The following is a 15,675-nucleotide window of genomic DNA, read 5'->3' on the forward strand; positions in this document are numbered from 1 at the left end:
TCACCATCATACTCTTGTTCAAAGAAAAGCTAAAAATATACCTGTTGTCACAGTAACATCAATTTACATATCATAGCAAGAATAATAGCCACTAAACTCTGGGGAAAAAAATTAGTGCCAAATGTTTCAAAGAGTGACCATAAAATCTAGAGGGAGGTGGATGTTTACACATTAGGAATAATATCACCATCAACTGAAAGGTCAAATTGAAAGTGTAGTCGATAGTAGAGTTTACAAGTGGACATAATCTAATGAGAGAATGGTGGATAGATGGATCAAATTCTGCTCATTATAGGTGGTGAAGCAATTATGTGCAAATAAAACAGAGTTTTATGCCGATAGGTAAAATTTTCAATTGAATGGATAAAAAGGCAAAAAAAAATGTGCATTAACAATAATCGAATTCTAAAAGTCAAAGCAATTTTTCAACTTAAAGTAAAGCAATTTGGGTCATATTTCTGGGCACCAGTTCCTAATATTGTGAATTATATTATGGTAGCACTATTTTACTGGCACCTAAATGATGTCCACAACATCCAAACTCAATCATCAATGAGATTAGTGACCACATTGATCTAAAAAAAAGGCTACAGTTGTTGTTCACTAGCAGGGAGAACAAAAACAGATTGTACCAGAACTGATAAGAAACAAGGATATTTTAAAGAACCAATCACACAAGTCATTGCCACAGTATCTCCACAGACTTAGTTTGCTCTGCACACTGAAGGCTGACAAATCCTTATATCCTGAACCCAAAGTGCTTCAAAGCCACCTGCACTGTCCCCATGCCGAAGAAGTCCTCTGTATCCTGCCTCAGTGATTACCACTGTCACACTCGCGTCTCGCTCATGTCCATCGTCTTGGAGTACTTCGAGAGGCTCGTCATGGGGCACAACAAGCTCTTGCTGTCCTCGTTACTGGACCCCCTGCAAGTTCATGTACAGATCCAACCACTCTACAGACAATGCCATCACCACCATCCTCCATCTAGACCTCACTTACCTGGAAAATAAAGACTCGTATGTTCGAATGCTGTTTATTAACTTCAGTTCAGCATTCAACACGATCATACCTCAGTACCTGATAAGGAAATTGAGCCTGCTGGGTCAGAGCCATGCACATATTAGCAAACAGGGCAAGTAAAAAAAAAAATCAAACAGTTAAGCTTCAAACGAGGCAAAATAAAGATCTGCCTCTGCAATTGGATTCTTGACTTATTGTCGGGGACACCTCAAGCAGTTTGGATTGGTAACAGCACTTCCAAGACCAACACACTGAGCATGGGATGGGGGTGGGGGGCAAGGGCTGCGTGCTTATTCGACTGCTGTTCACACTGCTGACCCATGACTGTGCAGCTAAACGCAGCTCAAACCACATCATCAGGTTCAGTGACGGCATGACTGTGGTGGGCCTTATTAGTAGGAATGAGGAGTCTGCATACAGAGATGAGGTGCAGTCTCCAACAGACTGGTGCAGAGCCAACAACCTGTATCTGAACATTAATTAAACAAAAAAGGTAGTTGTCGACTTAAGGAGGTCTCCGCTGACCCCTGATGGCTCGACCATTGAGGTTGTCAAGAGTATCAAGTTCCTTGGAGTGCATTTGGCAGAGAATCTCACCTGGTCCCTTAATACCTGCTCCATAGCCAAGAAAGCCCAGCAGCACCTCTATTTCCTGCGAAGGTTGAAGAAAGTTCATCTCCCACCCTCTATCCTCACTACATTCTACAGAGGATTGAGAACATCTTGTGCAATTGTATCACTGCCTGGTTTGGAAGCTGCACCACCTCAGACTGCAAGACCCTGCAGATGATAGTGAAGTCAATGAAAAAGATCACTGGGGACTCTCTTCCTACCATGAAGGACATCTACAATACTCGATGGAGGTGAAAGCCAATAAAACATTGTGAAGGACTCCACACACCCTTCATGTAAACTCTTCTCCCTTCTCCCATTTGGTAGGAGGTACATAGCACTCAGGTCCTTACATCCAGATTGGGCAACAGATTTTTCTTCCCCCCCCCCCACCCCCACCTACCCAAGCCAACAGGCTCCTGAATTCCCAGAGCATATGTGGATAGTGTACCATGGACTTTTACTATATACATCTTAATATTTTAATATATCAATGTGTTTAACTTCTATTCGAACTTATATTTATATAAATATGGTCCTGGAGAAACCTATGTCATCTTTACCGTGCGAGCATAATAAAGGTGACCTGACTATTTTGTCCACAACTAAAACACACTTACAATGTATTTTTGTTTAGACCCACTGCCAATCCTAATGGAGCAACTTAAATTTAAGTTTATTTGTCACACTATACCTGGTACCGTGAGAAGCATTCTTCCACAAGCATCCTAACAGGTCAACTCTAACATTCATATATCCATGTGTAGGAAACAAACGAGCATAAATGCAGAATATAAAGTTACAATGAAACAAAGAAATGAATCTGAAAAAGCTACCTTCCTGACACGTGGAGTCCAAGATGAAGGACCTTATCGAACGAACCAGGCTTTACAGGGATCCAGAGAAACACAATCACGATAGGTGCTAGAACCTTGTGTAAATAATGCACTGCTGGAGGAACTCAGCAGGTCAGGCAGCATCCATGGAGAGAAAAGGTCAGTCAGTGTTGGGACCCTTGATCAAGACTCAGACCTGTGCTTTTATCCATATTTCTTACAAGAAAGATATCTGCATGGTCAATACTTCCACATAGAATAAAGACATAAATACAATATCTGAAACATTAGTAAGATCAATCACCTCATAAAACCTCAAATACAAATTTACACGTATGCCTGCAAAACCTTTACAGTTAGTGTCAAAGGTCAATCCCAGCATCATAATCAATTGCTCACCATTATTTTAAACTCTCTACTGCAGAAGTGGAGACATTTATTTTCTCCTTAGTCTTCAACAGCTGTCAAGAACCACTAACTAGTGTGGTCAAAATGAACAAAACAACTCTTTCCAGAAACAAGAAAGCTTAAATGCCTCTCGGAGATATGGAGGAAATAGGACAAGAGGGCACCACTTCAGGATTAAAGGGTGTCCTCTTAGGAATTTCTTCAGCCAGTGTGTGGTAAATCTGGAATTTGTTGCCACAGATGGTTGTGGAGGCCAGGACACTAGGTGTATTTAAGGCAGAGATTCTTGTTTAGACATGGCATCAAATGTTATGGGGAGAAGGCCAGGCTGTGTGGCTGAGTGGGGAAAATAAGCAGCTTATGAAAGCCAGGGCAGACTTGATGGGCTGAATAGCCTATTTCTGCTCCTGTGTCTTTTGAAATCATGGCTGTGCTGCTAAGTGCTACCAAATGTTCAAAAATGCCCAGCAGCACCTTTATTTATAAGGGAAGAGATGATGCAGACAAATTTTGAGATCAGAGAGGTTCAGGATATGCAGATTTTTGAAATCAAAGGACCAGATTGAAAATATATCAGTGATACGTTGCACAGTGCAAGGGGAGTTGTGAACAGAATTAATATTTCAGGTAGATAGCCCTTTCTCATTAACTTCTCATGAGACATCATTGACCTGAAATATTTCTTTCCACAGATATTACCTGAAGTGCTGAGCTTCACCACCATTTTCTGTTCTTTTGACAATATCCATAGTATTTTTACAAAATTTAATCGTTATTTGACATGTATGATTAGGTTGCTCAATTCCTGCAGTTTGTGTATACCTTTTGTTAAAGGATTTTGAAGACAAAATTTGCCGTGCAGGTTAACATGATAGCATCAATATGAGGAATTGTATTATATGATAACGAGAGAGAAACTGAAATCATTCCAGGTTTGACTATAGTGCCAAAGTTGCAATAATATGGCTGAACCTGAGAGAATGGTTGAGAAGGGTGGCACGATTGGCGTAGCGGTTAACACAGCGCCTTTACAGCACCGGCGATCGCAACTGGACTGGAGTTTGAATCTCGTGCTGTCTGTAAGGTGTTTCTCTGTTCTCCCCGTGTCTGCGTGGGTTTTCTTCAGGGCCTCTGGTTTCCTCCCACCATTCAAAAACGTACTGGAGCTGTAGGTTCATTGGGGGTAAATTGTGGCCCAAAATGGCCTTTTCCCAAGCTGTATATCTACATTTAATTTAAAATTTAGATTGCACCAGAACTTTCAGGAATAAGTTTTTGTGCTGACTTTCACCAAACAGAAGCTTCAATGACCTTGTACATGCAAAATTAAGTACCGGTAATTACATGCGAACTAATATATGCATAAACATGAACTAATTTGTCATCATTTTGAAAGAACAGAAAAATAAATTAAGTGAAAATTGATTTGATCACAGATTTAACCAAATTCTAAATAAATGCCCAAATATATGTAAATTTGGTTCAAGGACATGAGAAGTACCACAGCGGATGTTTTCAACAAATTTTAGCAGAGAAAATTGGCCCAATTTTTAACTTCTGTCTTTAGTTTGCATTATGACGAACTTGAATGTGATAAGAATGTTTGAAAGTTGTCAAAAACAAGTCAAAAACATTTTCATTTATTGAATCTAAAATCCAGAATTTCTTATTGTCTACATGAAATCAAAGGTAGATGCAATTCATGGAATAACAATTAATTGCAAAAGTGTTCTGGGTGAAAAATATGAATTATCTAAAAATATTATGTGGTATGGTATTAGTAAAAAAAACATTTTTGAACTTCCTGTTCTCTATATTTTAATAGTTTATGTATATTTTTAAGGAAACAAATACATTTCATATGAAACCTTCAATACTTATGTCATCAATACCTCAATCCTCATACATTTTAAAGCCGGTCTTTGGCAAATTTTATTCAGGTTTAGATATATTAGTGACTTACCTTATTTGCTATTTCTATTCACCTAAAAGGAGACATTTATTTTTTTGCCAAGTTGATTCAACTACATTTATAAATAAAATTATAAATAAGGCTAAATATAAATAAGGCTGAGATACATTCACCTGGAACTTTCTTAGCACTCAAATGACAAGCAGAGGCTAAAAAAAAATATACTTACATTATAACAATAATACCTGCAGTATTTCCTCTTCATGTTGAGAATTCTGCCATTTTTAATTGACCATCTGCAACAAAAAAAGACAAGTCCAAACAGTGAAGAACCTAACGGTTTTGCTGTTAAGTATTACTGCTTAACCATAGATTAATGAAGGAATAACAAAGTCTGTTGATGGTGTGGAGAATACTCAACAGATTAAACAGAATCTGTGGAGAGATAAAGTGTTTTTCAGGAGAAAATCTCTGATGGGATGAGATCAAATAAGTAAATTATTAAAGATGTTTCCTTGTTTCTGTTAAGTGTTGGTAATAGCCAGGGCATGGGATATGCCCAGCAAGCCAGTCTAATATTAAGGGAGAGAGAAAAGCTGAGCGACAATTACAGATCAATAACAGGCAGAATGGCCATGTCTAATACAGATAGAAAGAGCAAGGCATCTAAAATGGAGAAATTCAGTATCGAGTCTTGAAGGTTGCAACATATCCAAGTGTTATTTCTTATGTTTGCATTGGTCCTCATTGCATCAGTGAAGAAGGGCCATAGATAGGTGGATCAGAATGGGAAGATAAAGGAGCAGATGACCAGAATCTCAAGGTCATTCGTGTTAACTGAACGCTCCACAAAATGATCAACCAATCCAAGACCACCCGTAACTTGGAGGAGCAACACCTAATATTCTGTCTGGGCGCTCTCCAACCAGATGGCATTAACATTAACTTCTCCAGTTTCTCCCTCTGTCTGCTTTCCTCCAGCTCTCAATTCACAGAGCCATTCCTGTTGTTCTGGTGTGCCTCCCTTACTCACCTTTTCCCTCCTGCCTGTGGGACTGTGCTTCTCCCTCTCTTTGCTACAGCATTGTGTATTTAGATCAACTAATCTGTGTTGGCTTTCTCCATTGTTAAAGAGAGCACATTATGAACACTGACGACAGTACACTAGATTACAGAAGTGCAGTTCAATCACTGTTTACCCAGAGGGTCTGGTTTAGGCTCCTAGATGTTGACAAGAGGTGAAAGGGTGGGTTCAAAGTGCCATAAGGTAGGAACATTTGATGGAGGATAGACTAATGTGTCATAAATGGAGCGATCCAATGCTGAATGGGAACAGGAGGGGAAATTGTGGTGGAGGAATCTTGCTTGAGCTGGCAGAATTAGTGAATGATGGTCCATTGGATGTAGTAGCTCTGGGTGGAACTTGACCATGGAGAGAAATTTGTCTTTGCTCAATCAGGGAGAAGAGCGATGTGGGAAATGGATGGAATGGTGCAGGGCTCTGAATGGAATGTATCATCATTAAGGTGAGAGGAAATGTAGGCAAGATAGTTGTGACAGTTGATGGACATGCTATGAGCTGTTTATGGCCAGCCTGTTCCCTGCGATGGAGAGATCCAGAAAGGGAACTAAATCGTGAGAAATAGACAATGTGCAGGGTGGAAATTGGAAGCAATAGTAATGAGATTTTTGAGTTCTGCAACAGTACAGAAAACAGCACCAGGCAGTTAGCATATGATAAATGTTTGGACCAATGATAGTTCATCATAGTTTAAGGGAATGTGTCCAAGAAGAACCGAAACAAAGATTTTCTACATATCCCACGAAAAACCAGGATAGCTTCAGCGCATGTGAGTACCTGCAGCTACACATTAGGCCAGGAGGAAGTGAGAGAAGTTGGAAAAAACTTAAATCTGAGGATGACTTGAGTGAACTGACATGTATGTGTTGATTATGGAGTCATGAGAAGATGAGCCACTTGGGACCATGAAACTGTTGAAGTGGCAAAGTGTTTCAGATGCAAGTGGAAAGGGATGGACCAGAGGAGAAAGGATGGAGTCAATAGAAAGTAACTTTGGAGGAGCAAGAATAAGCAATGGATCTGCCTGGACAGTTCTGTTTAAATAGCACTGCTTTTTTTTAAAAACCGAACTTTGGGGACAACACGTTCCAATTATCATACTCAACAAAATATATGACAATATAGATTGAATTTCACCACTGTGCTTAAGTATTTGTTTGTTGTCGTCCATCATAACTGTAATTTGAAAAGCTGAGTATAAAAGTGTAGGTCAAGCCAGTCTGAAATAGGAGCAACCTTCCTCTCATGTAGCACCATCTCCAATGTAAGTTTTCCTTCGCCCTTAGGGAATGTCTTAGTAGAAGACCTTCTATTCAGCAGCATAAAACTGGGGATCTGTGCAGGGCTGCTCCATCATTTAGTTATATGTAGGTTAGTGCTACAGTTAAAATATTCACTTCTATATATAAATGTGCCAGTAAACCAATTTAATGGAATTGGATCTCAGCTGAACTGTTCTCAAGTTGACCCTTTAGTAGCTTCAGAAATGAAATTCAGACAGTTTCAAATGTAGAATGTGATAAAATAGTTAGAGAAACTGAAATAACAAATGATAATTAATCAAACAACAATATTTGTTAATTGAATCATTCTACTCAGTTTCAGCATTTTACACCTTGAATACCTATGAAGATGTATATCAGCTTAAACCAATAATTTTATTTGCATTGGAGGAAACATTAAGCAATTTTATTGAAGAGAAAACTATCAGAAATAAAATGGAGTAATTCAACCTTCCAGATCTGAAGAATCTGTATGTATTTTTTTTTTTAAAAAGTCATGCTATTTCATTGACTAAAGTTGCATTGATTCCCCTCAAAGCTTTGCATTTGCAAATCCAGAATTTAATTCACTTTTGAGTCTTCATTGTAATCAAGAAGCACAAGGCATTTAACCTGCCTTTATTAATTTTCCCTTTGGCTTTAATATATATAAAAGCTAACACTTTCTTTATTTTATAGAAAAAATACCTGACAGCAAAACTCCATGTAATCATATTTTTGTAATTGTAAGATGGAACTTTATTGAAAAGAGCTGAAATAAAATACCTCCAAACAAGCAATTTTCAACATGTTTGACATTTAACGTGAAATACTAGAAACACCCAGCGCATCTAAATTATTTCTATTTTCACATTTCTGTCTTCTGCAGTTATTTTTCTATTGTGCTGTTTGCCCCTCCTGACCATAATTTTTTTGTCAGTTTACAGCTGATGTACTCCTACAAAATCTGTTCTGAACTTGCATGCACCTCACATAGATTTAAAACATATTTCACGTAGCAGCAGTGTTGTGCCAACCAATGAAGACTTACTCTACAACAGTGTAATTTTTCCTTACCTTACACCCATAACATCTATTTTTCTTACATCTAAGTTACCATCTTCCCTGTTCTGTGGAACAAAACTAAAATTGTTACGTGAAGGAAATAGGTTGTGTTTTTAAGAAAAGTAAATTAAGTTGAGATCTGTACTTTAATTCAAAAGCCTGGATGCAAGCAAAATTGAAACTTCCACAAAAGACAACACTGGTCATATTTTAGATGAACCTAATCGAGTCTAAAATGCTTTGGGAGTATCCTATAGCAATAAAACTTTAATATAAATGCCAGGCACTGCAACCAATGGAAGCAAAATTTATGAAGGGATGACAAATTACATTTTATCCAAGCTGTAACACACAATGTCATTTTACAGCACTCGAGTGACCATCTTGATTGTGAGCTAGATGCCGCAAACTTCAGGTCTTGGATACTGCTGAAAAGTTGTTACATCATTTTTAAATTTAGACGTATAGCGCTGTAACCCTTCGAGTTGTGCCATCCAATTTAAACCCATTAACCTACATCGCTGGTACGTTTTGAAGGGTGGGAGGGAACCAGATCCCCTGGAGAAAACCCACACAGACACGGGGAGAAAATACAAACTCCTTACAGACAGCGTTGGATTCGAACCCAGGTCCAGTCCTGATCGTTGGTGCTGCGCTAACCACTACACCAACCGTGCCGGCATAATGGTGGGAAAGAGAGAGGACTGGCATTGAGGATCATGTGGAGGGAGAAGGCAGGACATTGACAAGGAGCAAGATGAGATTCATGGAAAATCAGCATTAATATAGCTTGATATTTTTTTCAATAACTTTATGTAAATCTGCAAACCTTAGCTCATAATATCAGCAGATTGTTAAATCAATCTCATTGTCACGTGTACGGAAATGTAATGGTCCTGCAATAAATCTGATATTTGCCTGCATGAGGCGTAGTATTCCCAGTTGGATATAATTCAAAAAATACTAATTTAGACATTTCCCTATTTCGCTTTTCAGAACATTCCTGCCTTTAAAGAAAAATTATACAACTCTATACATGTGCATCTACATTATTAATCCTTGAGCTTCTTAAAGTAAACTCAATAAAATTTTAAGATAGGCATGTGATCCTATTATTTTACAAATATAGTATTGAGTAAATGTGCCTCAAAAAATAAATGGGTGCATCAAATACTGTTTAGTAATCATCTCATTGTTTCAAGTTTCACTCTTAATGCAGGATCATATTATTTTCCATAAATCTTGTATAAATTTTGAAAATTTCATTCATAATATCAGCAATGTCTTATTGATCTCGGTATAACTGAAGAGTTTTGCCTGCACTGTTTATTGATTTGTCACATCTCTCTCAATATCACAAGAGACATTTTGATCAACTTGTACTAAATGCATCAGGTAATCAAAGAGATCATTGTTATCATTTTATGTACAGTTATGGTCTTGGGTTACTCCAGTCCCTGCTCATTTTTGTCAGTGAAAATAAATTAAAGGTCTTAGCTGAGGCAGGCATTTCTTTCAATTTGTATCTAATTCGTAAGCTGATTATAACTGTTTTGGAAATACACAAAGAACATTTCCAACTGAGCTGCTTAATTAATAACATACCCAAAGTGTTGATTAAATTACTATGCAGGTAAACCAGGAATGTAAAAAGAAGTTTATGCATCTGCTATTGATTTTGGGTCAATCAACTTGCTTGTGTAATACATTGTTACTAGCAAGGCAGAGCTGCTGGGGTTTTCCTCATGAGGCCGCCTTGTCGCTGTTTTTGGTGAGCTCTGGCACCTAAAAAATTAAAGGTTCCATAGTGCTAACTAAGAAGTTTTTTTTCCAAAACAAAAAACTCATATGACTGAACAGTGTACTTAATGAGGCTTCACCCGGAATACTGTGTGCAATTCTAGTCTCCTTAGTTGAGAAAGAATATATTGGTTCTGGTGCCAATGCAGAGGAGGTTCACCAGGTTGATTCAGAAAGAGGCATTGACTTGTGAGGGGAGATTCAGTAGCCTGGAACTATACTCATTGGAGTTTAGAAGGATGAAGGAGGGATCTGATTGAAACACACAAAATTATGAAAGGATTAGAGAATATTGGAGCAGGGAAGTCGTAGATGAGACTAGAACTAGGGGATGTAACCTTGGAGGAGTAAATTTAAGACAAAGATGAGAAGGAGCTTCTATGAGAGAAAAGTAAATCTCTGACAATTAACCAGTACAGATTGCCTCATTAAATATAATTAAGATGTATGAGCATAGATTTTTGAATATTAGCAGAATGAATTGTTGTGGGCAACAGGCAGATTAGTGGTGTTAAGACCACAGTCAGATTTTGCACTGAGGGCCAGAGAATGTTGTTTCGTCGGGTTGTACTTGTGAAAATGAATGATAATAAACTTGAACTTGAGATCAGTCATGATTTTATTGAATGTAGAAGCAAGTCAGTGGAATAGATGGTCTGCACTTCTTCTTTTGTTCTGAAAATTTACCTCACAAAAATCTTAGCACTTTTAATCAATGTCTAGTCCATTACCTGTGAGTTAGATCATTTAAAATTGATTTCATCTGATCTAGTTACCAGTTGTAATGATAAACAATAGGCATTTTCTTACATTAAATAGGCTGAATGATTCCTACCAAAATAAGCCATTGATACAAAATTTGTTGGAAAGTGCCAACCCCCAAAGTACAAGTGAGCCAAGGCCTCCCTTATGAAAATGAAGTTCACATGTTGAATACCACCAGTGGTTTTCCAGCAGTATTGCTTCACTGAATTCCCCAGCACTTACATTGGGGAATCTACCTGCATAACCCAGGCCAAATTGGATCTGTGAGTTCACATAGCTGAAAGGCATCCGCAGCTGAGAGAAAGAAAGATAATTATCAAATTCTTACTTTCATTTGCTGTATGCTCATCAATAGATGCAAAAATCATATTGGTTCATTGTATTTTCATTTCAGTTTTCTAATGACTTCTTTGACTGTAATAGTTTTTGAATGCTTCTCAATTTAAGGGATGTTCAGAGACATCAAAACCCTCAGCTGCTTTGACCGACAAATGAGCTGGGGAAATGGCACTGTCATCTGTCTAAGTTTATATCAGATGTTTTATGGTTGGGGGCTGGTCCAGCCCATTCACCGGGCTATGCAACAGCATTATATTTCCCACAGCTCTTACGCCACAGAGGACCTTAACAATGAGTGTCTTACACATTTATCCAACAAGTTCAATTCTACAGGATGACTTGGCTAAATTCTTGAGGAGAGAAAGACAGAAGTCTATAGGGGCTGAAATTGTAGTAAAAACACACAGAAATGCTGGAGAAACAAAGCTTGTCTCGCAGCATCTACAGGAGATATTACCAACATTTCGGGCCTTAGCCCTTCTTCCACTAATATGCAAAAACATAGGAAGGCATCTGAAGAAATACTAAAGAATGGTAGTGTGAGGAGTCCAGACCAACAGTCAAAAGGTGTTAATTGGATATGATAAGAGGAAAGGTGAAAATTAATTTGACTGTGAAAGGAGAGAGAAGGAGAAGTGAAGAGAGAGACAGAGCAAGTGCATGCCGGGGTAAATGTGGCAGGGGGAACTGCCAGACTGAGACCATCTGCAAATTGGAAGAACAACACCTCATCTTCCATCTGGGCACCCTCGAACCGGATGGCTTTTACATCGACTTCTCTGGTTTCCATTTACCCCAACCACCCCTCTTTTTCCCCTGTTGCCTTACAGAAAAATTAATTTGATTAGACATTAATTTGAGAAGTCTTTTAATGATTCTAAAACGCAAAAGTCTGCAGACACTGTGATTGAACTAAAAATACAATGTTGGAGAAACTCAGGAGGTCAAACAGTGTACTTTATATAGCAAAGACAAATAACCAAAATTTCGGGTGTAAGGGGCTTACCTTGATAAAGGGCTAAACTCCAAAACTTTGCTTCTTTATTTTTGCCATATAAAGTACAGGTAGTCCTCAACTTATGACTGTAATTGGAACTGAAGGATTGGTCATAAGTCAGATTCACATGTCTTAGCAAGGTATTAAAGTAATTTTTCGAAACAATTTTCAACAAGTGAACTTTTAATGAAGAATCTCAGCACATGTACAGTATTTTTTAAAAATTTTCGATCGTATATGCGGGTGGACGTAACTTGTGTAGGTCGCAAGTTGAGGATTACCTGTGCACTTTTTGATCTGCTGAGTTTCTCTGGCATTGTGTTTTTTCTTAATAAAAAATAAGCTCAGATTTATTTGGTTGAATACGCGAGTTGACTTGGAGATCAGGAGAATTTGTCGTGATGCAGTGAGTAGTGCAACATAATCTTTAAGTGATTGATTAGGTGAGGAATTCATGCAACACCTCCATCAAAGTGTTCCACCTGCAAATCAGCACCAATTCCTCAGTCCTGCAATGACTTCTTCAGTTTCCCCTGAGTGCTCAAATTTCTTCCCATATCCCAAACATGTGGTTTGTTTGTTAACTGGCCATTGTAAATGATCCCGGTAGAGATGGGTGGTCAGAGAATATGTGGGGGGGGGGGGGGAGTTAATGGGCATGAGGAGCACTCATAAAATGGAAGTCAGTGGAAATCAAGGGGCCGTCTCAGTGCATCCTAGAGACCCTCCTGACACAAAGAAGTTGGTTTTTGGAGGTCAGTCATCTTAAAATTAGATCATTACTGCAGAAATTCTTCAGTGCTGTATCCAGGGTCCAACTAACCTTCCACTGCTTCAGAGACATACGATCAAAAGTAGCCCACCTGAAAATGAAGTGTTCTGTGGCCATTCCCATTGACTCCCCCCAAACTCCACCATCGCTACATTCTAGCGGCAATTTACAGTAACTAATTAACCTGCCAACCTGCACAATGAAAGAGGCACCTAGACTACCCTGGGGAAAACGCGCACCATCACAGATAGAAGCTCCACACTGGCTCTAACAGCTGCAATCAATGTGATTTTTTTTTTAATCATCAGAGACTTGGGTAGTGCTCCAAATCTTTGTTGATTTGGGTCCTGAGTGATAGTGTGAAAAGAAGTACCATGGCCTTGGAGTTGATTTTTTAAAATCTTGATAATTTTTCCTCAGTGGCATTCATGTTGTTATCCCACTGCTAACAGAATAAAAAGGAGACACGCTTCGTGTCTTTGAAGGCATACAGATTTACGTTTTTAATGTCGTAGGAGCTGCAGAGCATAATCCCAATGTCGTTAGTATCTCCAATTTTAACAGAGCATTTCATCTCACAATAATAATTGAAACAAAATCAATTTTTCTGATCTTTTGTGAAATTTTAGATTTATTGTCAGAGTACACACATGATAATCCTGAGATTTCCTTTCTTGTGGGCCCATAAGAATTACAACTATTTGGTAGTACAAAGTAAACTATACACAGTGTAAACATAGCACTGCAAACAGATAATCAGTACATAAAAGCTGACCATGCATCACAGTGAGAATGAAGAAAGAAAATTAATGAAGCACGCAAGTAAGAGTCCCTACATGATTGAGTTTGTCGTCGAGGAGTCTGATGGTGGAGGGGTATCCAAAGATACATTTTGAAGGTTAAACATGCAGAATGAAAACATTGGTTAAAAAGATTGGTGGGTGTAAAGGCATTGTCGTAAATGTATTACAGAAAATATCCAGCCTTCTATCATTATTGGATTATTTGTGTCAAGTTTCTGCTTCACTATTAGAGGACAGTGCTTGTGACTTTGACAGGTTAGCGAGAAAAACTGCATCCAAAATGTTCTAAATTTGTTTTTTGGGTCACTCACATCAAGCTAGAACAGAACTTTGAATTTCAAGTCTCAATTCATGTTAAAAATCACCTTCTCATCCAGAATTTTGAAATGTTTGCTCCGTTGATCCCTAATACATACATAATTCTTCTTTCAGACCATTTAGACTGTGGTTTCAAACTTTTTCTTTCCATTCATATGTCACCTTGAATAATCCTTATGTGTTCTGTGATTAGTAAGGGATTACTTAAGGTGGTATACGAGTGGGGTAAAGAGGTTGAGAACTACTGCTCTAAACCCAATTGTTACTGAAATATTTTGCTTGAGAAAATTTGTCATTGGCCCATTTCCTTTGAGTTATGGAACCTCCATATAACGAGTCAATTAGGTACGATTAAAACAGTGGTTTTAAACTTTTTTCTTTCCACTCACATTAATTAATCTGTAAATGTATTAATGAATTATGCACTTAATTGATTTAAGCTGAATCAATGAAGACAAAAATCAGGCAACGTAGGTATTTTGTTGCACAGTGAATTTGGCTGAATTCTTCTATTCAAATTCACCAAAATGTTATTCAGACCACTCTGTGACAATATAAGAGATTTGGAAAAGGCCTACACAAATCCTGCACAACCCTTTCATGCAATGAGAAAGCCCGACTGTAAAGGCCAGATATATTCTGCCCTTACATCAGGGGACTTACCTTCTTGAATGGACCTTGGCTGGCTCCAAGGCACCGACTGCGATCCCTCCCACCACCTCACATGAATGTAATGCCGTTGTTGTGGTTGTTTAGAGGCGGGCTGATGACATCGCCAGCCTGAGATGCAGAAGTGGGGCATTAATGGCTTTACTGAGCATGCCTGGATACTTCTTCTTTGGCTTGGCTTCGAGGACGAAGATTTATGGAGGGGGTAAAAAGTCCACGTCGGCTGCAGGCTCGTTTGTGGCTGACAAGTCCGATGCGGGACAGGCAGACACGATTGCAGCGGTTGCAAGGGAAAATTGGTTGGTTGGGGTTGGGTGTTGGGTTTTTCCTCCTTTGCCTTTTGTCAGTGAGGTGGGCTCTGCGGTCTTCTTCAAAGGAGGTTGCTGCCCGCCAAACTGTGAGGCGCCAAGATGCACGGTTTGAGGCGTTATCAGCCCACTGGCGGTGGTCAATGTGGCAGGCACCAAGAGATTTCTTTAGGCAGTCCTTGTACCTTTTCTTTGGTGCACCTCTGTCACGGTGGCCAGTGGAGAGCTCGCCATATAACACGATCTGGGAAGGCGATGGTCCTCCATTCTGGAGACGTGACCCACCCAGCGCAGCTGGATCTTCAGCAGCGTGGACTCGATGCTGTCGACCTCTGCCATCTCGAGTACTTCGACGTTAGGGATGAAAGCGCTCCAATGGATGTTGAGGATGGAGCGGAGACAACGCTGGTGGAAGCGTTCTAGGAGCCGTAGGTGGTGCCGGTAGAGGACCCATGACTGTGTTCTCGCACCAACCCTCTTTTCAATCTTCTTCAGCATGATGCTGAACCAAGCCATGAAAGACCCCAACAATGAAGACGCTGTTTACATCCGGTACCACACGGATGGCAGTCTCTTCAATCTGAGGCGCCTGCAAGCTCACACCAAGACACAAGAGAAACTTGTCCGTGAACTACTCTTTGCAGATGATGCCGCTTTAGTTGCCCATTCAGAGCCAGCTCTTCAGCGCTTGACGTCCTGCTTTGC

The 15,675-nt window shown here is 39.2% G+C and overlaps 1 protein-coding gene and 1 long non-coding RNA gene across 9 annotated transcripts in view; one reads left to right on the plus strand and one right to left on the minus strand.

Moving 5' to 3' along the window:
- Positions 1-2,772, minus strand: part of LOC138740367 (uncharacterized) — a 212,461-nt gene extending 209,689 nt beyond the window's left edge. Inside the window, exon 1 of the long non-coding RNA XR_011342866.1 lies at positions 2,472-2,772. This is a non-coding gene — a long non-coding RNA (uncharacterized lncRNA). The remainder of the gene's footprint in view (positions 1-2,471) is intronic.
- LOC138740366 (glutamate receptor 3-like) overlaps positions 1-15,675 on the plus strand; it is a 265,786-nt gene that overhangs the window by 213,096 nt on the left and 37,015 nt on the right. Inside the window, exon 13 of one of the 8 annotated variants that reach the window (XM_069892909.1) lies at positions 7,472-7,852. The exons of the other annotated variants lie outside the window; for them this stretch is intronic. Coding sequence (XP_069749010.1) covers positions 7,472-7,492 — 21 coding nt within the window. The 3' untranslated portion in view covers positions 7,493-7,852. Of the gene's footprint in view, positions 1-7,471; positions 7,853-15,675 lie in introns of those variants that run through there. 8 annotated transcript variants of the gene reach the window in all.

Source organism: Narcine bancroftii, chromosome 8, assembly GCF_036971445.1.
Source record: "Narcine bancroftii isolate sNarBan1 chromosome 8, sNarBan1.hap1, whole genome shotgun sequence".
Taxonomy (NCBI): Eukaryota; Metazoa; Chordata; class Chondrichthyes; order Torpediniformes; family Narcinidae; genus Narcine; species Narcine bancroftii.